This window comes from Cibotium barometz, chromosome 23, assembly GCF_041138505.1.
Source record: "Cibotium barometz isolate CiBa-2024 chromosome 23, ASM4113850v1, whole genome shotgun sequence".
Lineage (NCBI taxonomy): Eukaryota > Viridiplantae > Streptophyta > Polypodiopsida > Cyatheales > Cibotiaceae > Cibotium > Cibotium barometz.
This window is the reverse complement of record NC_141068.1, coordinates 18,913,906-18,937,419: the sequence shown is the minus strand read 5'-3', so window position 1 is coordinate 18,937,419 and position 23,514 is coordinate 18,913,906. Positions and strand designations below refer to the sequence as shown.

General features: G+C 45.5%; 1 protein-coding gene across 2 annotated transcripts in view; it reads right to left on the bottom strand.

The window, feature by feature from the left end:
* The window catches only part of LOC147625707 (putative 3-hydroxyisobutyryl-CoA hydrolase 2), a 135,031-nt gene that overhangs the window by 66,065 nt on the left and 45,452 nt on the right, over positions 1 to 23,514 (bottom strand). For both annotated transcript variants that reach the window (XM_086817228.1, XM_086817227.1), the window contains 5 exons: positions 21,579 to 21,658; positions 21,382 to 21,465; positions 19,548 to 19,632; positions 19,149 to 19,234; positions 18,881 to 19,002 (listed from right to left, as the gene is read on the bottom strand). In XM_086817228.1, the coding sequence (XP_086673354.1) occupies positions 18,881 to 19,002; positions 19,149 to 19,234; positions 19,548 to 19,632; positions 21,382 to 21,465; positions 21,579 to 21,658 (457 nt within the window). The remainder of the gene's footprint in view (positions 1 to 18,880; positions 19,003 to 19,148; positions 19,235 to 19,547; positions 19,633 to 21,381; positions 21,466 to 21,578; positions 21,659 to 23,514) is intronic.

The following is a 23,514-nucleotide window of genomic DNA, read 5'->3' as shown; positions in this document are numbered from 1 at the left end:
GACTTTCTTTCATAAGATGGCACTTGATTTTGATTTGCCAAGTATGAAAGTTGGACCCGTTGAATTTGTCGATAGACATGAGAGAATGAGTAGAAGAGGCCATGTGGGAAGGTCTTACCTCTTGCTAAAATGCAAGGGCAGTGTCTATTCCCTTACAAGATTGCAGAAATGAATGAAAGAAGAGATCCAAAATGTTTTTAGAAGCCGGCTCTCTCACCACTTGTCAAGGCCATAGCATGTGACAACCTATCGAGGTATGAGGAACCAGCAGTTTTTAGATATGAGCATGAACAAACAAAGGAGACAATGCACAGTACCTTAGACTTTTCAAGAAGAAGTGATGGCAGAACTGAATAGTTAGGCGGCCTGAAAGGGGGAAATGCGAACTCAAGATTGTGAAGAGCTGTGTGATATACTCATGATTGTTGTAGGGGGCGGCGGCGGCAGCTGTAATCAGGGCGTGTGCAGACTGTTGTAGAGATAGACAGCTGTAGCAGTCGGCTGCAACATCAAAAACAGGTCGGCCAGTAGCTGTGTATGAGCCTGAACACGTACAGACTTGCTGGAAAACAGGTCGGCAGCAAGAAAGCGGCCAGACGGCAACTGAACAGCTGAGCGCAGCTTAGGGAGATGAGCGCAGCATATCCTAACAGCTGAGCGCAGCTTAGGGAGATGGTGGGCAACACAGGACAAGAGCAATCTGCTCTGATACCATGAAGGAAATATGAAAACAAGAGCAAAACTAGAAATGAAACAAGAACTAAATGAAAGACAAAGAGTTACCTTGAGATGAGTGTAGACAAGACACAAGATTGATGCTTTCATTGATGTGACACCTACAATATATAGGTGAGAAGTACAAGATTGAGTAGACTGACTTATGGGATAAATGTAGAGATGCCACATGGCACTAGACTCAAGACACAAAGACTTAAGTGAAACTAGACTAGAAATAGTACACCTAGTGTGCACTTATTTCCAACAGAGACCCATGTGCTACATCATCATCTCCTGGCTCACTCTGAGTATGAATGAGAGTGACAGCCTCATTCGCCCGAGTCCGCTGCGTACGAACAGGCAGCTTCCCCCGACAGAGCGAAACAGAGCACTGCAGGCAATGTGCACAGTGTGCAGAGACAGAGCGAAACAGAGCACTGCAGGCGAAATTCCGAAATAAGCCCAAATTCGTATGTTGAAGGTCAAAAAGGGGTTTTTTTAAAAATAAACGTACGGATCGATCCGTACGCGCACGGATCCGTACAGTATGATCCGTACGGTACGGATTGATCCGTACGGACGTACGGCCGCAACCTTGGACTCTAGCATGGTATCTGAACTCCACCCTTTACTCCTCTATGGATTTGAGCTTGGTACGGGCGGCAGCCAGGTGACTCTCAATCCACGGGCTATTTGGTGTACTCTCTTAAAGCCTTTGTAGAGAAGCTAGGCCCCTGCGAATGCTCCTCCCCTGCTCTCGGAAGCTAGCCAATCTGCATTGCATTGCCTCCTGTGATATTCTGCTAATCTCTCCAAGGCCTGCATCCAAGGCGACTGAAGCTGCTCCTGGGTGAAAATCCAGGCCATCACAAATCCCCTCAATCTTGCTGCAAATCTCACAGTCCTGGATGAGGCTATCTGGAATTGAGGTATTCAAATGTCCGTCCTGGCTCCAGGGATTCTCTAGTGAGAGAATAACCAGTGCTTGATCGGAGAAAGAAGTACTTGCCAAATACCAATCATGCCACCACGACCACAAGTCCACTCATCTACATTGAACCGATCTAATATGGAGAGGTTAGGGCCATTACTCCTCTTATCAGATCTAGAAAAACTTAGATTACCAGGATTGCATAGAAGATGCCAAGGGTCCTGTCCCCTGAGAGCCAAAATCAGCTCCTCCCAAAGCCAAGTACTCTATACAAGATATTGTAGCCATGCAACATGCGGATTTTTGGTGTATGGGTGGGGATTTTAACATGCTAGAGTAGGTAGAGGACAGACTAGGTACTTCTAGCCACCATCTGGTACATCACTTCGTGCTGGGCCTTTTCTCGGGCATGCAACGGCCAGGTACAACGATTGATCCGGAACTTCTTATGTGTGCTTTTTAGCTTTTATAATTCTTTCTCTTTCCTTTTTTCATCCTATTTGTTCTTTTCTCTTCTCTTTTGTATGTCTTCTTTGTTTACTGATGATAAATATGCTAATAACATCTTATAACTATTCGCTAGTACCTTCACATTTTATGTATATGATCGTTTTGGTCCAATGTTTCATTGTCCACCTACTTGGTGTTGAAACGTTTTGTTCCAAAATAAATCGTTTTAGCATCGTTTTGTTTCGATAGTGAAACGTTGCGCGGTGACCTTGGGCCAGCTCTTAAACAGACATTCCCAATTGCCTTAGAGGAGCGGCTTCCGCAGCCTTCGATCTGGAACCCCTGATCCGTTTGCCACATGTTAGGGGCCCGACTGCATGTATCTTGGGGAGCCTTGAGCACGGAACCGGCCAGGTTTCTTGAGGATTGGATTGCACATAGTCAGTTACCTCTGGAGGAAGAGGAGAGAGGCCTTACAAGGATCCAGGGTCGAGATAGGCTCAGCATCGACATTGACTCAGCTATCCCTCTCGAGTGGCTGATGCCTATTCCATACCCGACCCCCCAGTGTGGCTAGGAGTGTTTACCAGACATGATATCCTCGTGGCGGTCCACGGAGCAGATGAGGACAGTGGGCTGCTCACTTTTTCTATTGGTTCCCAGGGAATATTAGAGAGATCAGAGCCTCCCTTGGAGGATTTCAGAGGCTGCATCTTGCAGAGGCTGAGGGTGATCGGTTTTCGGGCATGGGAATGGCACATAGATCCAACACCGGCCAAGGTGGCTAGGGAGAGACTATGGCGGCTATGGATTTGGGAGTGCCGACCTCTCATGCGGCTACAATGGGACCCGAGAGAGTGGACTCGGCATTATTCTGCTGATCGGGAGAAGACTCTGGATGCCCCCTTCCTTGCAGATACAGTGCGGCTAGGCCGCAGGATCCATATGCTTGAGATAGATGGCACACCGGTAGCAACAACACAGTGGTAGTCATAGGGCCTATCACAATGCTTCCTTTCAAATTTCTGGAAGAGGCTTTGGGACAACTTACGGCCTAGAAAGATCACACTCTTTGTTTGGCTGATGACACATAGGAGTTTGGCGGTCGGTACTTGACAAGCAGTTGGAGGTTGGTCAGTGGCTTGTCCGTGGTGCGGCCACCATTAGGAGTCTCAACGACATTGCCTTTGGGATTGCCCAAAGGCTTAGCAGATTTGGCAGCGGATTCTCCGCATCTTCGCTATGGACAGGGCATCGACCCGGATCATCACTGGAGGCACTGTTGCTTGGGCCATAGAGGCTGGAGCGATCCTCCTACAGATACCTACCATGTGACAAGTAGACTACAGAGTATGCTCTCGAACATAGTGGCTCCACATGGAGGCCAGGATTTGTGCCCATTTGTCGCGGCTCTACTCGAGGACCGACAGTGATTACTCTCCATCGAAACCCACACCCAAGACTCTTCGAGTGGAGGGCAGTGCAGACAGTTCTGCTTCCCGCCGATCTTAGTTATGCAGATTGTCTCCTGGAACATCTAGGGTTTGGGGGTTCACAGTGCTTTCAGAAGCATGGTGTCCTTAGAGAGGAGCTCTACATAGTAGCAATTGGTGGACCCATTGACATTCTCTTCGCTCAGGAGCACCATCTTTCAAAGGGACGTACCCATTGCAGGAAGATCTTGCAGGGCAAGAGCCACACCTTCTGGTCCCATTCTTTTGGCCTCTCTGGGACATAGGGTGGAGTATGAGCTCCTATTGCTAGCGGTGGTCGACTCTGGCATCATTGTTACTGGATGTGCCTAGTGGGTGACTCAGGATTGGAGAGGACTGTGTGGGTTTCCTAAACGTATATGCGCCGACTGCCGCAGCCAGTAGGGCCACCTTTTGGATCAATCCCTGCCACAAGCGTTTTTTTTTTTGGGGGGAAAAAAGATCCTTCAATTAGTTAAAGAAAAACAGCCACAAAGGGCTAAGTACAACCACGAATGGCTAAACACAAACTCGCCTCTTTTAAGGGCAAGAAACAAGTGATCATAAGGGGAAGAGATGCTTGTTGGAATTAGGGTTGCAGGAATGCACACACAACTTCAAGAAGATGAGGAAGCTTGAGCACAACACAGTAGTGTATTATGAGTGCCAAAAATGAAAGATAACAAGCCCTAGAAGATAATGGGCGTATATACAATGCACGGGGGAAAAAACCTCCTAGTGAGGGAAAAAGTGCCCCGGCGGTCCTAAGTGTGTTCACACACATCACTACTATAATATGGTAACAAATCCCCCCTGGAGTGATGCGGTGAACAAGAGCTAGCACTCATGTATAGGGAAGTGTCTAGCTATGTGGACGAATCCACAAAAGGGAGTAAGCCCAAAGCTTTGCGAAAAGCTTCGAACTTCTCACGAGGCAGAGCCTTTGTGAAAAGGTCTGCAAGGTTATCCTGTGTTGGCACATAAGCCAAACTGATCTCTCCTGCAGAGAGTCTCTCCCTGACATAATGGTAGTGCACCTCAATGTGCTTCGTACGAGCATGGAACACTGGGTTCCGCGCAACTGCCAATGCGCTCTGACTGTCAGTGAAGATGGTGGTGGCAGATGGCTGCCCAACACCCAAATCAGCCATAAGGCGTCTGAGCCACACACACTCAACCGTAGCTGTGAAAGCTGCCCTGTACTCAGCTTCACAACTAGAAGTGGCCACAGTAGGCTGCTTCTTGCTCAACCATGATATGCATGAGCTTCCAAGCATGAAGCAAAAACCACTCGTGGACACGCGTGTGTCATAACAACCAGCCCAGTCAGAATCTGAAAAAGCATGTAAATCTGGCGGCAATGATCCCCCCTTGGGATAAAACAACCCAAGATGCCGAGTACCACTCAAATAGCGAAAGATACGCTTCACTGCCTGCCAATGCTTAATGCCTGGGCTATGCATAAATCTGCTCACCTGTGAGACTGCAAACTGAATGTCTGGCCTCGTAATGCATACATAAATGAGGCAACCAACAGCTGTCTGATAGAGTGTGACATCAAAGTGATCTCCAGCATCATGAAGACTCAACTTCAAACCTGTCTCCATTGGAGTAGCAATAGGCTTGCAGTCTTCAAGGCCAAATCTCCGCAACAATGTTTCAATATACTTTGTCTGACACAAAGCAATACCTCCATCACACTGCTTAAATTGTATCCCCAAATAATGATGCAAATGCCCCAAATCTGACATCTCAAAAGAGGCATTCAAATCAGCCTTAAAATCAGCAATATGACTCTTATTTGGTCCTGTGAGCAGCATGTCATCGACATAGAGAGCAATGATGAGATGTACACCATCCACACGTTTAACATACAAAGTGCTTTCTGTTGGACTATTCTGAAACCCATGTGCAGTCAAATATGCATGTATTTTTTCATACCAAGCTCGTGGAGCTTGCTTTAAACCATATAAAGCCTTTTTTAACCTGCACACTTTGTTTTCCTGCCCTCTTTGAACAAAACCACGAGGCTGCGATACATACACCTCCTCATGCAAATCTCCATTTAAGAACGCAGTCTTTATGTCCAGCTGATGTACATTCCAACCATTATGAGCTGCTAATGCACAGATGCTACGAACAGTGGTCATACGACATGTGGGAGCAAAAGTCTCATCAAAATCAATGCCCTTCTCTTGAGCATAACCTTTTGCAACAAGCCTAGCCTTATGGCGATCCACTGTGCCATCAGGCTTACGCTTCAATTTGTATACCCACTTAGTGCCAATGGCCTTCTTGCCAGGGGGCAAGTCACATAAAGACCATGTACCATTCTTCATAATAGCATCGTATTCTGCTTGCATAGCAGCCATCCAATTTTCTGAACTTTGTGCCTCATCAAATGAAACAGGCTCACTTTCATCGCACATACTAGAAACAGCCAATGCATAACAATCTGACGCATAAGAGGCACCATGAGAGCCAGAACGAGTGCGACTAGACAAAGGGACATCCAACTTGCTGTCACGCAAAGTCTGCACCAGCCATCTAGGCATATTCCTAGAGCCCTCAATCTCTTGTCTCTCATCCTCAAGTGCATCATGCACATCTGCATCAGATATAGGCTGATCTGTGCCATCATTTAAAACCTGCATAGGCTGAAAAACTGCCTCATGAGGTATTGCACTTGACTGTGCACCACTGAAAAGAGGCAACAATGTATCATAGACATCACGTGAGCTGATATCTGTCTCCTTAGTACATGAAACCAAGGGCTGAACTGCATCTTCCACAAATACAACATCACGGCTAACCAAAATGCGCTTTGTCTGTGGATGATACAAACGATAGCCTTTGCTCTCAGCACTATATCCAACAAAAATACATTTGACAGCTTTGTCATCCAATTTTCTGCGATGTTGCACAGGCACTAATGCATATGCCAGGCAACCAAAAACACGTAAATGGCCAACAGATGGCTTGCGGCCATGCCAAGCCTCATATGGAGTGACAACCTGTAATGCTTTGGTGGGACACCTGTTTAGTACATAAGTGGCACACATGACAGCCTCAAGCCAAAAACCATGTGGTAGACTTTGACTCTTAACCATACATCTTGCCATTTCCATGAGAGACCTGTTTTTTCTCTCAGCCACACCATTTTGCTGTGGTGTATACGGCACTGTACATTGGTGTTTTATCCCACGCTCAGCCAGAAATGCATTAAATTCTGAAGACATATACTCCCCCCCTCGATCTGAACGGAGGGTGCCCATCTTACTTTCTGACACATTTTCAGCCATAACCAAAAACTGTTTGAAGCACAAAAACACTTCGGACTTTGCCTTCAAAGGATATACCCATGCATGCCTGGTAAAATCATCAATGAAAGTCACGAAGTAAAGATAGTTTCCAAATGATGGAGTTTGCATGGGACCACAAACATCACTGTGAACAAGCTGCAATCTGCGTTCAGCTCTCACTGATCCATCTTTGGGAAAGGAAGCACGCTGCATTTTACCCAATATGCAGCCCTCACAAACATGCTTGACAGGTGCCTCAAGCTTAGGCAAAGAAGACACCATTTCAGATTTCTGCAGGCGCAGCAAACTTGCAAAATTCAGATGACCAAAACGTGCATGCCACAGTTTTGCATTTGAAATAGCCTGCGTATCCATAATAGCACATGCTGAATCCTCTACACATTTGCCATCCATATTGAGCTTATACAGCCCTCGACATAGTGAACCAGATGCTACAATGATGTCACCACAAGAGAGATCATGAACAGTGCATCTGTCATCCACAAATTTTACAACCAAACCTGTTTTGGCAAATGCGGAGACTGACAGCAGATTCTTTTTGATCCCTGGCACATACAATGCATCAAAAAGTGTAAAGGTGTTGCCATTTGCAACATTCAGCACAATCTGTCCAACTCCTTTAACGGGATAAGAGGAGTTATTGGCACAAGTGACAGTATTCCCTGTGGGAGCAGACTCAAGGAAAGTGAATAAACTGCGCTGCGAGGTGATATGCTTAGTGGCACCACTGTCAAAGTACCATACATCTGAATCTACTGCAGACATACATGTGTCATGCAAAGATGGGTCATAACTGCACTGCGCATTGAATGCCCATTCTGTATCTAGCACAACATTAGCAGATTCATTGTTAGAAGGAGAGGCATCTGCAACAGCCATACCAGCCTCTTTCTTCTTAGCCTCTTTCGCAGCCAGCTTAGGACACGCTTTGATGACATGATCATTTCCCTTACAGTACTTGCAAAATGTCTTCTGTTTGTCACCCTTCTTCTCATCTTTGTCTTCCTTCTTTGGTTGCGCAGCATTTGCAGATTTCTGCTTACTAGAAGAAAAGCCAGCTTTACCTTTCCCGCTTCTCTGACTAGCACCGAAAGCTTGATCTGCGACACGCATACTATTCCTGTTTTGCCTTGACTGGTCTTCTTGCAGCAAAACAGAAACTAACTCCTCAAATGATAAGGCATTGGGATTGCCTTTCATCATCAAGCGAAGAGTGGAAGCAAAACCCTGATAAGAATCTGGTAGACCATTCAAAACAGTCTGCACAAGTGAACTGTCTGACAGGATTTCATCTGCAGAAATGAGCTGCTCTTTGAAATCCTTGATCTTTGTCAAAAAGCTATCCATAGAATCACCTTCGTTCATATGCTCATTCTCCAACTGTTTTCGGAGATAAGCAACACGAGCCTCATTTCTTGCCTGATACAATGTGGCAAGTACATCCCAAGCATCCTTAGAAGTCCTGCAGGAGCGAATATGTGGGATAATGGTACGTTTGACAGACAGCGCAATCAAGGCATGAGCCTGCGCATCTCTACCATCCCAACGAATCTGCTCTGCTGAAAGTGGTGGTTCCCGAACAGCTGCTACAGCACTTGTGCCTGCACCATCATCAACAGTACCTGTTTCTGATGTGTTTGTAGCATTCCCAGCCACAATAGGACGTGCATCAATACCCTGCACAATATTCCATAACCCCTTTGCTACCAATACATGTCGCATCATATATGCCCACAATGGATAGTTGGTGCCATCCAACTTATCCTCAGCAGCCAACATGCGGAATACATCATTGTTGTCAGCCATGGCCAATGACTGTACTACTAGATGTAAATGCTGTCTGTAAGAGGTAAACCTGTATAAAATTGACCTGTGCTATATAGCACAGCCCAAAACAGACGAATGGGCACCTGTCCTGCAGATTTTAATCTTGACAGAAAATCTGCACAGTAGGACGATTTTGCCTGCGCAGTACTTGGAATGCAAAAACGGAGGGCGAAATGACTCCAGATCAAAATTCTGAAACGACTGAGCCCTACGGGCTCTCCCACGGCATATACTAACCTGCAGACGCTCGTGAAACCTCGTCGCAATCGGAGGAGATGAAGCGGCAGGTGCCGGTGATGCTGCCCGGGAGTAGGAAGCCTGCTCTGATACCAATTGTTGGAATTAGGGTTGCAGGAATGCACACACAACTTCAAGAAGATGAGGAAGCTTGAGCACAACACAGTAGTGTATTATGAGTGCCAAAAATGAAAGATAACAAGCCCTAGAAGATAATGGGCGTATATACAATGCACGGGGGAAAAAACCTCCTAGTGAGGGAAAAAGTGCCCCGGCGGTCCTAAGTGTGTTCACACACATCACTACTATAATATGGTAACAATGCTTCTCCTCCGACTAGCTGCTCTGTGAGGAGAAGGCTATCTCATAAGGCGGGGGGGGGGGGGGGGGGGGGGGAACAACCACATCGGTGGTGTGTAATGCCAAATGGGGTCACCGCCTCTATCTGTGAGGAAAGGGCTAGGCCTCCAAAGTCTCAAGAAGGCTTCCCACCGCTTCCACATGCGGTCAGAACCTCCCTGTAACTTCCCCCACCGACCATGGAGGGTGTGAATGATATCAAGCCATATGCTCCTCATGGTCTCAACCGGCGGAGTGCAGGTACCCTCGATGGCCTCACTGCATCTAGCACGCCAAATGTGCCAAGCTGCGATGCTACTGCAAATCTCCCATCTCTGGCATGAACCAAGCTGCCAGTCACATGTAGGAGGAGCTATGAGTGGTACTGTAGCAATATGATGGTGAGAGACTTGAAGGGCTAGTTCTCCCCCATCCCCTCATAAGCCGTGGGTTCCTCGAAGGTGTGGGGGGGGGGGGCATCAATGTCGGAGGGCTGCTGAAATAAATGCTCGTAACAGTTCTTTGACACAACGGTATCCTCTTGTATCGTGGAGATTGGCACGCCTGTCGATGCCGCTCTGCCTTGGAAGTCGGCTGGTGGTTCCACCTCAGGCTAGCAGTTTGCCACTCTGCTACACCAGTCTCACCCGCGGTTGGGTCCTGGCGGTTAGGTACCTGGGCTTGTGTCCCTCCCGTCCCCCTGAGGAGGATCTGAACTGGGGCCTGGGGGGACCACTGGAGGCGTCCTCTTGGATTGCTGACGACGAGGACAAGCTCTAGTGAGCTGTCCCATCTATCGGCGGATGAAACATTGCCCTGGGAGGCCATAGTACTCAACTCTTTGCAAAAGAGGGTCCCCCCGAAGACTAGAAAGTGATATGGCATGAGGCACTGACTTCAGAGAGGTAATGCAGATATGAAGGGATGGAATCCCAGTCGTCCAACAAGAATTGAAGCAGGAGAGCAAGGAGGGTTCCATCACCCTCCCGATGGCACCACCGATCACTAGGAGGAGGGGAAGGTATTTCTTCTTGAGACTAGGAAAGCAGACTATCACGGGAAAACTTTAGACGCTAGCCAAAGGGTCGACTCCAAGTGCTACTGGAGGAGTTCCCACCTTTAATGATGATGGGAAGGGAGAGGTTTCAAGCCTTTTTATACTTGTAAGAGACCTTGCTTTTTGCCAAAAACCCTTCATGCTTTTGCTTTGCCTTTTTATGCTTTACTTTTCCCTTTTTGCCTTTGCTTTTGCTCTTTTTACTTTTATTAATAAAATATTGCTCAACTTTTGGTGCTTTGCTTTTTTGGCCTTAAGGCCTTAGAGTTGCTTTTTGAGAAAGCGCCTTTTAGCTTTTTGGTTTAGCTCAGTCTCCTCTTTCCAATGGTGCCCTTGACTTTTTTGTTTTTTCTTGCTTTTTGACTAAGAATGGTGCTTTTTCTTAATCAAACCTTATGGATCCTGTCCCTATGTCTTCTTCCACTTGTCTGGTGTCCGGGCATGGGTTTTATCATGTGAAATAGAGCTAGGAGGGCCAAATAGTTACACTAGTAGTAGCCACGCCCCAAGTGATGAATATTAGAGATCTTTTGAGGTGTGCCCATTAGGTTTGCTTGTAACAGGTCCTTGACCTGTCCGCGTGCCGGGTGGCTACCCACAATCTTGCATTCTAGGGTGGAAGCTTCCAGAGATGTGATTGTTGAAGCAAGGAGCTCTAGGTTTGCTTTTGAAAAGGATAGGCAAGGGACGACGCCCTTGGTCGGGGATGACGGATTGGTTGCCATGGAGTCCTCCTGGGGGTCCGAAGACGAGAAGAGGCTGAAACTTGCCGAAAAGGAAGAATGCCCGAAAGCTAAAAATGTGCGCTTGAGGAAGTGGTGAAGGGAAGGAAGCGAGGGGGGTTCACGAGGAGCAAGAAGGTAAGGGGATGATCAAATGAAGGAAAAGGAGCGGAGGAGGAGAGGTCTGCTGGAGGGATGAAAAGGCAAGGGAGCAGAGGAGTAGGGGCGGAAAGAAGGGAGAAACACCCAAACAGGGGCGTAGGACGGGGTTGGAGAAAGTGCGGGCAGGAGGCGGAAAGGGAGGGGTAGTGAACGGGAAGAGGAGGGAGAGGTGGGATTTGGAGGACAGGTAGAATGCGGAAGGGGGGAATCGTGTAGGCGAGGAGGAGGAACGGGCCCCGGGGAGGGGGGGGGATAGGGCAAGGAGTAGGTGGGGGGGGGGACTCACTACTCCATGCGACTTAATCTTCTTCGTCTTCTTACTTCTTTCTTCTCCTTTTTCTCTTATTGGTGTCAAATGTAAGCAAGCTTTTTGAGCAAGCCGCTTAGAAATGACGTCTTCGGTATTGCTGCAATCAAATAAGACTATGATCGGGTGTCCTCCTAAAGTGCCACGACACATCAAGAGTTGTGCTTCCTTGGCTAGAGTCCCCTCCCTTTGACCGTCATGTGTCTGGGAGGTTCCCTCCTTTGGAGTTTCTAGCACTTGGGGGGTTCCCTCCTGTAGAGCTTCTTGCTGTTGGGGGGCTCCCTCATGTGGATTTAGTAGTGTCCTACCCATGATGGCATGAACCACTAGGTTAGGTAGGGGGGAGACTTTACTAGATCCTCCTCGGCAACTATTGCCCAGGTTGAGGTGGGGAGTTTCTTGGGCAACTCCAGGATGTATGCCCCACTACGTGGTACCAAAAACAACGACCCTCACATTGATGTTGGGCCTTGTGCCCACCTGTCGTGCCCTTTTGGGATTTTTGGTGAGGGGTGAGCTTGGGTATGTTCATGGGTGGCTTAGAGGCTCCGAAGCTAGGCTTGGCCCTTTTCCACCCCGCATTCAATGCCTTGGGTGTGTGGGGCTGAATGGTCTTGGTCTTCCCATTGTTATGCCTCATCTCAGTGCTCTTCGCAAGTGAGAGTGCATCCTGGAAGGTTTTGGGCCTAAACATATGCACATCCCGTTGGATTTGCATGTCAAGCCCAAACACAAACTGCCCTTTCTTGTTCGCATCAGATTTGCTCAATTGTAAGGCCAGGTGAGTGACCTTGTTGGCAAACTGGAGGACGGGTTGCAAACTTTGACGCAAACCTTTGAACTCATCTTTGAGTCTTTCAAGATAGTGTGGCGGTAGAAATTGCCGTTTCAAGTTTGTGACAAACTGCTCCCAATCATAGTCCGCAACGCCCAACTTAGTGTGGGCCTTTGACCAATCGTGCCAAACAATAGCATTGACAGTTTGCCAATACAACCTTCTTGGGGTGCGGATGGTTGTTGTGAAGCCGCCACATGGTCTCGGGCGGCCATGACATTATCTACTGTGGCGTGAATCATCTATAAGTGCTGGTTAGGCATCAAGCTAATGGGGTTAGTACCGGGGTAGGCACAACGCTCCTGGTGCTCATGTCAGTAGATGCCACACGTTTTTCTTGTATCTCTTGCTCTCTCTTGTGGTCTGAGGTTGCTATAATGGGAGCAGTCAAGATTCTTCCTAACTGAAAGCAAACCATCCACTAGGGGTTTCTGGATGCCACTGAGCACTAGCAAACCATCCACACATGACTGGTGTGGGCTGCTCTAATAGGTGCTCCTTGGAGTACTGTAAACCATCCATATAGTGGTTGACTTTTTTTTCGGCTGAATTGTTGATAGCTTCTGTATGTAACACTGGTATCAGAGCTTTCACACTGTAACAATGGTCGCTTAGGTTTTCACACAGGACTATTAATGAGATTAAACACTAAAATAAAAGGCACTTAACTCATCCACTTAAACCATAAGCACAACTTGAGAACTTGACACCAACCGAAATGCCCCCCGCAACAACCACCGCCCCCCCCAATGGCAAAAGTCGAAAAAGAAAGTTTATATACAAAGCTCCACGTGTACTTCAGGAATTCTCTACCCATAGTACGGGATTTCTAGATATGCAAAACAAGTTTAATCAAGTTGATGTAGAATCAACCACCAAGCAACATGCCTGGCAGCTTCCTCCCAATGCCTTCACTATTTGACGATGTGACCAATAGGTTTTTCAGTGTTTTCTCTACTTTGGTCTCATAGATCTAGTCGGTCTTTTGAAGACACTAGTATTACTATCTTTATATAACATGGGTGCTTGCAGAAGCATGTTTATGAATTGATTGATTGCGATTAGCGCCTAATCAGAGACTTAAACCCATGTACTAACTGCCGCTTCTTCATGCTCAGAGAGAGATGACCTAATCTACCATGTATTACTAACATGAAATATGTACAAAATCCTGGATAGAGATACTCAATGGTAGCATTGCTCCTGAGTTCTCAATGACTCAATGATATTTGACTGATCAATGAATGAATATGGCTAAGGTCTAGACTTCTATTTATAGGGTCTACTGTTGGTGAGTTGGCTACCAACTCTACCAATCCTAATAATAATGTCCAACTAAGCGTGTTCACACAATAACCCAATAGCCGTGTCCACATTGGGCTGCTCATTGGCGCGTGGACAATATGACAAAGATTTGGCTTAATAGCCCTTACAAACACATAAATCCGGCTGCGTACTCGACCTATGAGTTGCCCAATGGGGTAGAAGCATGTCCCCGTCACACTTAGGAGAGTGTGCACGTGACACTTTATTTAGGTACTTTCTACCAAGTGACTTGTGTGGTAGTTTCTCCAAAGCCATAGATAGAGCCCTACAACCTACCTGCTGTGATATCAACCTTGAAGCAATCAATTGGCAACCTACCGGGCTGATCGGCTTGTTTTGTAAGGGTGCCCAACTAGGCACCAATGGTTGGGTTCTTGTTTTTTAACAATCGAACTAAAAAAGTGGATTAACTGGTTATTTGTTCCTACAAATGTGTTCTCATATTGGGAAGATTGCACATTGTCCAAGCACAAATCAGTGAGCCCACAAACAAACTGCTAAGTTTCCTATCAGCTCCCAAATGGTGTGGGTAGCCCTCTGAGCATCAAGAACAGGCTAAACAGGAGAAGTAAAGTGCTGGGCAGCAAGGATAGCTGTCACCAGCGAGGGCATTTCCTAGTATGAAAGGGGTCTGGTGGACTCTAGGATGTCTAAATATTTGGAAAGTACAAGCTTTGGCAATGGGGGATTATCCTGGAATACAAAGGACCACACTCCTAAACTTTATTAAAGTTGCTATTTTTGGCCCGACTCCGATGGAAATTCAGTTCGTGTCATTACATCTGGAATTGAACAGATACCATGAGTTGCCAAAGTGCCTATGACAGAATGTCTACCAGTTAGGATTTTTTTAGAGATAAAGTTTATGGAAGGACCCATCTCTTAGATTGGGACATGTGGCAAGAAAGTGGACCAAAGTGAGACAAGTGGCCTCACACTTGTCAGAAAGTGGATCAAAGTGAGACAAGTGGCCTCACACTTGTCACTTCAGCTATTGTGTGGCTCCCCACTTGTCATTATAGGCTTCTCTTGCCATTTTAGCTCATGGGAGATTCAAATCTATAAATTGGAGCCCTCTCTTCATTAAAGGAGGCTCTCTTGCTGCACACTAGCCTCTATCACTGTTACAGGGTGCCCTAATGATGGCTACTCTCTTTCTTTCTCTCCTAAAGGCTGCCCATGAAGAATACCGGCTGTTGGGGACTGTTTTGAAGGCTTCCATCGCGAAGAAATACTGTAGGCAAGGGTATTTAATCATTTTATTATGATTTCTAGCCACTGTACTTGTTGTACCAATCCTTGGTACTTGCTGTACCGTCTGTACCAGCCATTGTATGCGTTGTACCAACCCTTGTACCTGCTGTACTAGCCATTGTACATGTTGTACCAGCTGAGTGGAGGGTGTACCAATTGTTTCAGATTCTGTAGCTGCTGTACCAGCTCTATTGGTGCTGCCTTGACTTGTTTCGGTTGCCCATAGTGCTGCCCGACTTGTTCATGGTGATGTATATGGTATATTATTTGCTTCAGCTGAGTTTTTCACTCATGGCATCTTGAAGACCCGTGGTGATCAGTACCCTCACGGGAAGAGGTGGTTTACACACATTCATGGTATTTGGGGGCTTCTTTTGAGATGATAGCCCGTGTGTTTGGTCCAACAATGGTTGTATATGGATAATCCGGCATCTCCCGTGGGGAGAGTAAGGCCCTCAAAGCTTGTACATGATATTATTCTCCTTGGGTAATTGAAACCGGCCTTCAGAAACTTGACGGGCGGTGAACACACTTAATCACACTTTAATCGCTTTATGAACTGGAATAATAAATTTGGAAGAAGAAGAAAATGAATAAGTGGAGCTAGAGTGCTCCTGCCCAAAAGACCTATTGGCCCCAAAGCATGGCGCCCCCGCAAGTATTTATTTATAACTTGAGGTCGGCGTAGCCCTTGTACAATTCCCGAGAAGATGCCTCCTTGCTTCACGTGGAGGAGATCTTCTCATACTTTCACCTAGTTTGTGTTCTGGGATACAAGAGCCTTGGCCCCTTATTTATACAAGAGCTTATATGCTATAAAACTCTTCTTCGAATAGCTTTTCCCAAAAGACTTCTTTCTTTTTTTTTTTTAAAAAAAACTACACAGCGCTTAGCGTTTTCGAAAAAAAAATCTACACTGGTGCGTTTCTCTTCTGTGTTTTACTTTTCTGCCCAGAGCGTTTTCTCTTCGGCGCTTTTCCTGGTTGCCCAGCGACTTCGCTTCGCTTCTCTCCTTTGCTAGTGCACTTGCCCGCCTATGTGGCAGCCAGTCTCCATGTGCGCCTGCGAGACCAGCCTTTGCTTCGCTTCTCTCCTTCGCTTGTGCAGCCAGCCGCCATGCAATCACCCGCCTGTGCCACAGTGTGCCGTGTGGCTAGCTACACGTCAGCTGCAGCCCGCTAGTCCTATCAGCTGCCACGTCACCTATGCCACGTGTGCCATGTGGCGGTGCCACGTGTCACAGTTCCACGTCCACGTGTCAGATGCCTGTGCAGTCAACCGCACGTGCAGTGCTAGCAGCCAACTGACGTGGCAGTGTCACCTTGAGAGAGAAAGAAGCTACACCTGTAACAAGGTAAGAGAAACACACATATACATGCACATGAACAAACACATGAGCATGCACACATGTACACACACACCAAACATGTATCTGCATCCACACACGTGTACAAACTTACACATGCATTTCGAGGTAAACATGATTAGTGAATGCTAAACATAATTACAATGCTTAAGAAAAAGAGGTAAAATGCTCAGTCTTGTAACATATCCCCTTCTTAAACCCATCATGGAATGAAAGATAGAGGCTCCGCCAAAGTAACCAGGATGAGAAGTATTAAAAGGGTTTCCATGGATAGGTGGGGGAAAAGAAGAAGAAGAATCGGGGTATGGCTGAAAATTTGGGTGGATGGGAGCCGAATGTTGACCCATCAAGCTTTGCATCTTTGCTTCATAGGTGGCATCATCATCTTCAGCTTTTGGCATATCGGAAGGTATTTCTTGCTCGCTTTCCTCATCTTCATCGAAGTAGTCGTCCTCTTCCGAATATAAATCCTTCATCTTTGCACTAGTTCCAGCCATAGAAATAAATGTGTCGACCACAGGCTCGCCCCTTGAGAAAGCTGACGATGAATCCCGGCAATGGAACCTTGAAACCGGCCTTCAGAAACTTGACGGGCGGTGAACACACTTAATCACACTTTTATCGCTTTATGAAGTGGAATAATAAATTTGGAAGAAGAAGAAAATGAATAAGTGGAGCTAGAGTGCTCCTGCACGAAAGACCAATTGGCCCTAAAGCGTGGCACCCCCGCAAGGTATTTGTTTATAACTCGAATTCGGCGTAGCCCTTGTACAATTCCCGAGAAGATGCCTCCTTGCTTCACGTGGAGGAGATCTTCACAAACTTTCACCTAGTTTGTGTTCTAGGATATACAAGAGCCTTGGCCCCTTATTTATACAAGTTTGAGGGGAAAAGCATAGGCTTTTCCCCTTTTAAAAAAAACTATTACAAGAGCTTTTATGCTATAAAACTCTTCTTCGAATAGATTTTCCCAAAAGACTTCTTTCTTTTTTTTTATTTAAAAAAAACTACACTGCTCAGCGTTTTCGAAAAAAAAAATCCACATTGGTGCAATTCTCTTCCGCGTTTTACTTTTCTGCCTAGCGCGTTTTCTCTTCGGCGCTTTTCTTGGCTGCCCGGCAAATTCGCTTCGCTTCTCTCCTTTGCTAGTGCACCTGCCCGCCTACGTGGCAGCTAGTCTCCATGTGCGTCTACGACCAGCCTTTGCTTCGCTTCTCTCCTTCGCTTGTGCAGCCAACTGCCATGCAATCACCTGCCTGTGCCACAGTGTGCCATGTGGCTAGCCACACGCCAGCTTGCAGCCCGCCGCCAGTCCTATCAGCTGCCACGTCACTTATGCCACGTGTGCCATGTGGCGGTGCCATGTGTCAAGTGCCACGTTCACTGCAGTCAACCACACGTGCAGTGCTAGCAGCCAACTGACGTGGTAGTGCCACCTTGAGAGAGAAAGAAGCTACACTTGCAACAAGGTAAGAGAAACACACATATACATGCACATGAACAAACACATGACCATGCACACATGTACACACACACCAAACATGTATCTGCATCCACACACGTGTACAAACTTACACATGCATTTACAGGTAAACTTGATTAGTGAATGCTAAACATAATTACAATGCTTAACATAAAGAGGTAAAATACTCAGTCTTGTAACAATAATAAAATACTCCAGAGGGGGGGGAGGGGGTCGGCCTATTCTGGCCTCTATGCGGTGTCACATGCGCAAGCTCCATTTTCAGCATTTGTGGATGTTTTGTCCAACTTTTATGTTGTATGCAAAGTGCATGATGGATATGTGTTAAGGTTGTGGCCATGTTTAAATGTTTTAATATGCATTGATGGTATCAACAAGTGTGTCAAAGGCCCTAGGCCCCTAGGCACCACGAGTTACAACAGCAGTCAGGGTAGCACGAGATGAAGAAGTAGCTCCATGGGCAGCTTCGTTTGCAGTAGGAGCAAACCAAAACAGTATGGGCAGTTGTGTGGCAATGCTGGGCAGCATGGGCAGCTGTGTAGTGTAAACCAGCCTCGGTCTTTAGACAAAACCAAAGGGCGGTGCAAAAACAAACTTGCACACAAAACACTTCAACGCCATTGAGGACCTAGAAAAGGAAAACAAACAGGGGGAGCTAGAGTGCTCCTACAAACAGTACATGAACACCGATTGGCCCCAAAATGCAGTGGCGCCCCTTGCGGTATTTCTTTAATTGATTATAAGAGCTTTGATTACAATAAGGCTGGGAACTCCTGAACTTTGGGATTCCAGATCTTGGGGGTGCCCGATCTTGGGGTTCACAGAGTGAGGATGCCGACTTAGGGATGATTTTTTTCGAAATTTTCAGTTTGAACTTTGAAGCATTGCAAGTACAAGTCATACTTGCTGCACACGCAAATTTCTCAGTACATCCATGTGCGCTAGATAGGATTTGCTAATAAGATTTTTTTTCAACTGTTAGCCAATTCACTGCTTAGTGTAAACACTCATGCAAAATAGTTGATTCACAAGCACTCTCAACTTAAACCATGGGAGAAACACATAGAGAGACCTGTGCAAGAAACTATCTGGATCCACTTCTATTCCATCTTCAAATCCCTCTAGAATGTGTTCCACGATCTCTTCATCAGTTGTGTCCAAGGAGTGCAGCTGATGCATGATCTCAGGTATTCTCTGCACCAAAAACATACTTAAAAGTAAACGAGAGTTGACAATCGACAATCACAAACGACATCTTATATTCAAAAGACAACACAAAAGGAAGAAAAATGAACACCATGATTTAGAGAAGATATCTTATAAACACACTAAACCCGAACCTTGCTATCAATTGGGCTCTGTACAAGGCTGGTCATAATCATATCCGTTAAGTCCAACTTCTCACCAGTCAGGGCCAGATATTCCCCTGAACAACAGTTTTACCAGCAACCCTAATTTTCTTAAGCATTTTGCACACATATCCTTTTCAATTCAAAACTCTCATGTAAGTAAGACAGTATAAAACATTCTGCATTTAGTCTTGAAGTTGCCTGCTAAAATCTGAACCTAATAAGCATACCCTCGTGGCGTACTAGCATAGCAGATCTGTAGCAACTTGTAGACACAGCACTCAGCATAGTTGGTCTCCAAGCCCATGGACTACCGAAACATGGCCATAATGATACATGCCCCAGTCCTTATTGCAAGAGAGAAACCTGAAAAGTTAAGAAAATGCTTACCAAAGGATCCTTTCAGACAGGACAACAAAAAGGAGCTTCCAGCATCTGGATGAAAACCCATCCGAGTCTCTGGCGAAGCGAAAGCCTGCCATTAGTCACAGGAAGCAATTGAAAACATTACTCTTCGTCTTTCAAAAAAGAAAAGCAATAAGCACCCAAGCCTCAAGTTTAGAGATCAGAATGGTCAACTGAGGCTCTTGTTTTGAACTGTTAACGCTGGTTCTTGAGTGAAAGCATCTTTCCAGTAATCATTTCGAGCTGATGTGGAGGAATATGCTGTGAGATGATGTAAATGATACCACATTTCCACGTTCTATCCATTACATGATTTAGTAGGTTGGTCTAATCATGTTTATGCATTACATAATACATGATTCATTAATGGCGCATCAATTCATTAGGTTGCTCTAATTATGTTTTTCTCATAAAAAGACAAACCAATTGGGTAAGTCTTGTGTGGGCATTGATAGACTTTACAATCACATGTGGTCACACGACGTGAATGGGAGAATCCTAGCAAGGTGGGCCCCTCCTACAGAGCTATAAATAGATGTCACACTACTTGTTTAGCTATACCTCAAGGCGCACATTTCCAATACCCTCCTGCGACAGATCTCATGATGCAACCTACCTGAGAACTGCATAACTGCTGGCTCATCAATGCAACATGTAGGTGTCAAAAGGACTATGGTGTCCTTCTAATGCTGCTGGATGCATGTTATTCGACAAGTGTCCCCTGATGTTTTGGCAATAACCTGGGTTTTACATTTAACAACATGCAGACTTGACCAAACGCTAGACTAGATTGATAAGAAAATCCTAGACCTAGTTAGACGATAAAAACCAGAAACCATTACCACTGTGTGGATAATCTCTTAATTTATGTAAAGTCATGGTTTCAGAGAAGCCATTCCGTGATGCTACTAAACTGTCTACTAGGAGAAATGCTAAAAGTTCACACTGCTAGAGATTGTTGGCAAAGTCATGTTTCTAGCATTTTGGATTTTGCAATTTGATGTGCGGCAAGTTACTTGTTACACCCTTTCTCTTCCTCTACACATACTCCACTGGCCACGTTTCTCTTAGCACTAACCAACTTGGTGTATCTCTCTTATCATGTAAGACATACTTTACAAGACATGCATGCTACATACAAGTACAGAATAATGGGAGAACAATGCAAAAGAGGATAAACAAACAAGGTGAAAGTACCTGAAAGTACGTTTTTACAAGACACAAATGTCACACACCATTATAGAACAACACAAAAGAAGATGAACAAACAAGCTGAGACTACGTGAATCAAAGCCCAAAGAGCCCACCGAGACCAAGTTGGGCCCCACCGAGACCAAGTTGGGCAAGGCGTCCAAGATAAGGCATAAGAAAAAGCTAAGCAGCAGTTTGGGCTATGCAATGGTGGTATGGGCTTGCGAAAAGCGCTTGGGGTGACATACCCAAAATTTGCAGGTCGTATAAAGACTTCCCTAGTCAAAACCTGTAAAGGCGAGAAAGCTTCACACCCACTCCTGGAGTGAATGCAACAAAAGGTAATGGAATAGGGCATGTGGCCAATGACTACCCAGCCATCCATGTGAGGGAGGGTTAAAGTCCTGATTACTATGGATTCAGGCACCTCTGGAATCCAAAACAGGGTAAGATCAGCATCTTTTGTTACCTTGTAGTCATGGTAACAATAAGAGACATTGGAGGAAGGGGGGTCAGAGATCAGGCCCTATTTGCTGTGCATTCAGGCACATTTGGAATCCAAAATGAGACAAGGTCAGCATGTTTTATGCTATCAATCCCTAATGGTAAAAAGGGTCAAAGGAATTACAGCTTTTTCAGTTGCCAACTGAAATTGTGAAAAGGAGGTCAACGCACAAGCTCCTCCAATCGTAAGTCCATCCACAACAGAAATCTGTCAGTAAGAAATGTTAACTTGAAATCAGCCTGCACTGCATCAGATATAAGCACGGCCTACACTGATTGCGTAACAAACAATGAGTAACAGATTTATGGATGGAAACATACCTGCATCTTCTTGTAGGTTCCGAGAATATAATTCAAAGTATATAGCTCTCTGAAAAATTCTCTGCAGGATTCAAACTTACCTGCACAATTTAAACGAGTACTTGTTTATAAATGATGTAGTCTTGCAAGGAAGCTTGACAGTTCTCTATATTGTATACCCCTTTAAACCCAAGAAAGATGGGAGGAATGCTGCCGAGCATGCAAAAAAAGGAATACCAGTCATTTTAAACATTTTTGAAACGGCATGTTTCAGCTGTTTCCCCTCACCATTTTGGCCATTTCTGCAACAACTGGCATTTCCACTCCATTTCCACCTCGCACCCCCCATTTCAAGTCATGTTTGTGTCAAATGACATTTATTTTTAGTTATTGCTTCTCACCCCTTCTTTCTTATGCTCTTACTCCCTTCCCTCTTCCATTTCCTCTCAATATTGCCCTATCTTTTTCTCCTCTCTTCTCCCCAGCTCGTACCTCCCTTGCTGATGTAGTGTTTCCCTGTTTCGACCCTAAAAAATGCTGTTTCCGTCTCCCTCTCTACCTTAGTTCTAAAGACACCAACTTTATCTATAAAAAAATTTTAAAAAGTGCAAAAAGGGAAAGCTGGAGACATGTAAATCATGTCCAACGCCTTTGTAATTTTGAAAAGTAAAAGCCCCTAAAACCCTAGCTCCAGATGAAGACAAAGATTCAGAAGCTCAAGAACACCACAGCAACTAGCAACATACTAATGCACAATGAAGACGCCGTATGAAGACAGATCATAGTACACCACACTAGGGGTCAAAGATGGGCTAAATCCCCCCAAGGTATTTTATTACCAAAGGAGTTTTGTTATGTACAAGCTTTGTGGGTGTTCACATTAAGTCCCAGTCAGCACACCAAGATTTCCAAGACCGACTATGCAATAAATACAATCATCAAACAAGGTCTCTCGACATCAACATTATTTCTTCCAATGGATCCTCTTGCCAACAAAGAGGTCCAAACTCTAGACACAAATCGTAATACCTCGTCTCGTGCAGTCACGTACAGCAAACAGTGATAGAGAGGCAGCCATAGATAGGCCGTATGGAAGGCAATTGATGGAGAAGTAACCTTACCGGAGGTGGTGGATTGAGCAGCAAGAGATGTTGCACTTTGCTAAGAAAAGTCTCTGCTTTCCTTAGGATAGAGCAAAGTTTTATGTGGATAAAAAGTGTTCACCTAGGACCTTCCAGCTTGATCAGGTAGTAAGAAGGATTTAGATATAATGAAAAAGTTTATATTATATCTTCAAAACCAGAAGGATTTAGAGATAATGAAACTTTCTCGCCGGTTTAGAGGGCCTCACAGAATCATTAGGGTAATTAATGATGTGGCCTTGGCCACCAAGGGTGAGAGTTTACCCAGTCTTTCATGTCAGTAGATTGTTGAAAGAGATGTTGAGAGCTGGAAATAGTCTGGTTACAGATGATGAAGTTGTTTGGTTGAAAAATTTGTCTTGGTACGTCCCACATGAGCCAGAGTCAATTCTTAACTACTATGAGAGATCTCTTATATTATATATATATATATACACACACACACAACTTGAGATGTTGATTAAGTGGAGGGATCGTACTAGAGATGACAATTCTTGGGAGACTGTCAAATCTCTAAGGAGACAATTCCCTAACTCTAGTACCTTTTCCACGGGGTCTAGCTTAAAGGTGCGAGAATGTTATGGCCCATGGGTCATAACAGGTAGTGTGTATATTTGAGGCTAGGTTTATGCCCAGGGAAGCCTTACGGTGAGGACGCATAGGTTATAAGTGACCTTTGGGTGTGGGATGGCATGAAAGCGTATAAATATCAATAAGTGAGCTTTTACTCTATTATTGGATCCCCCAGGCCTATATAAGTGAGTTGCTCATAATAGACTATCCCATGCAGGGGGGTCATGACACAATCAAGGCCT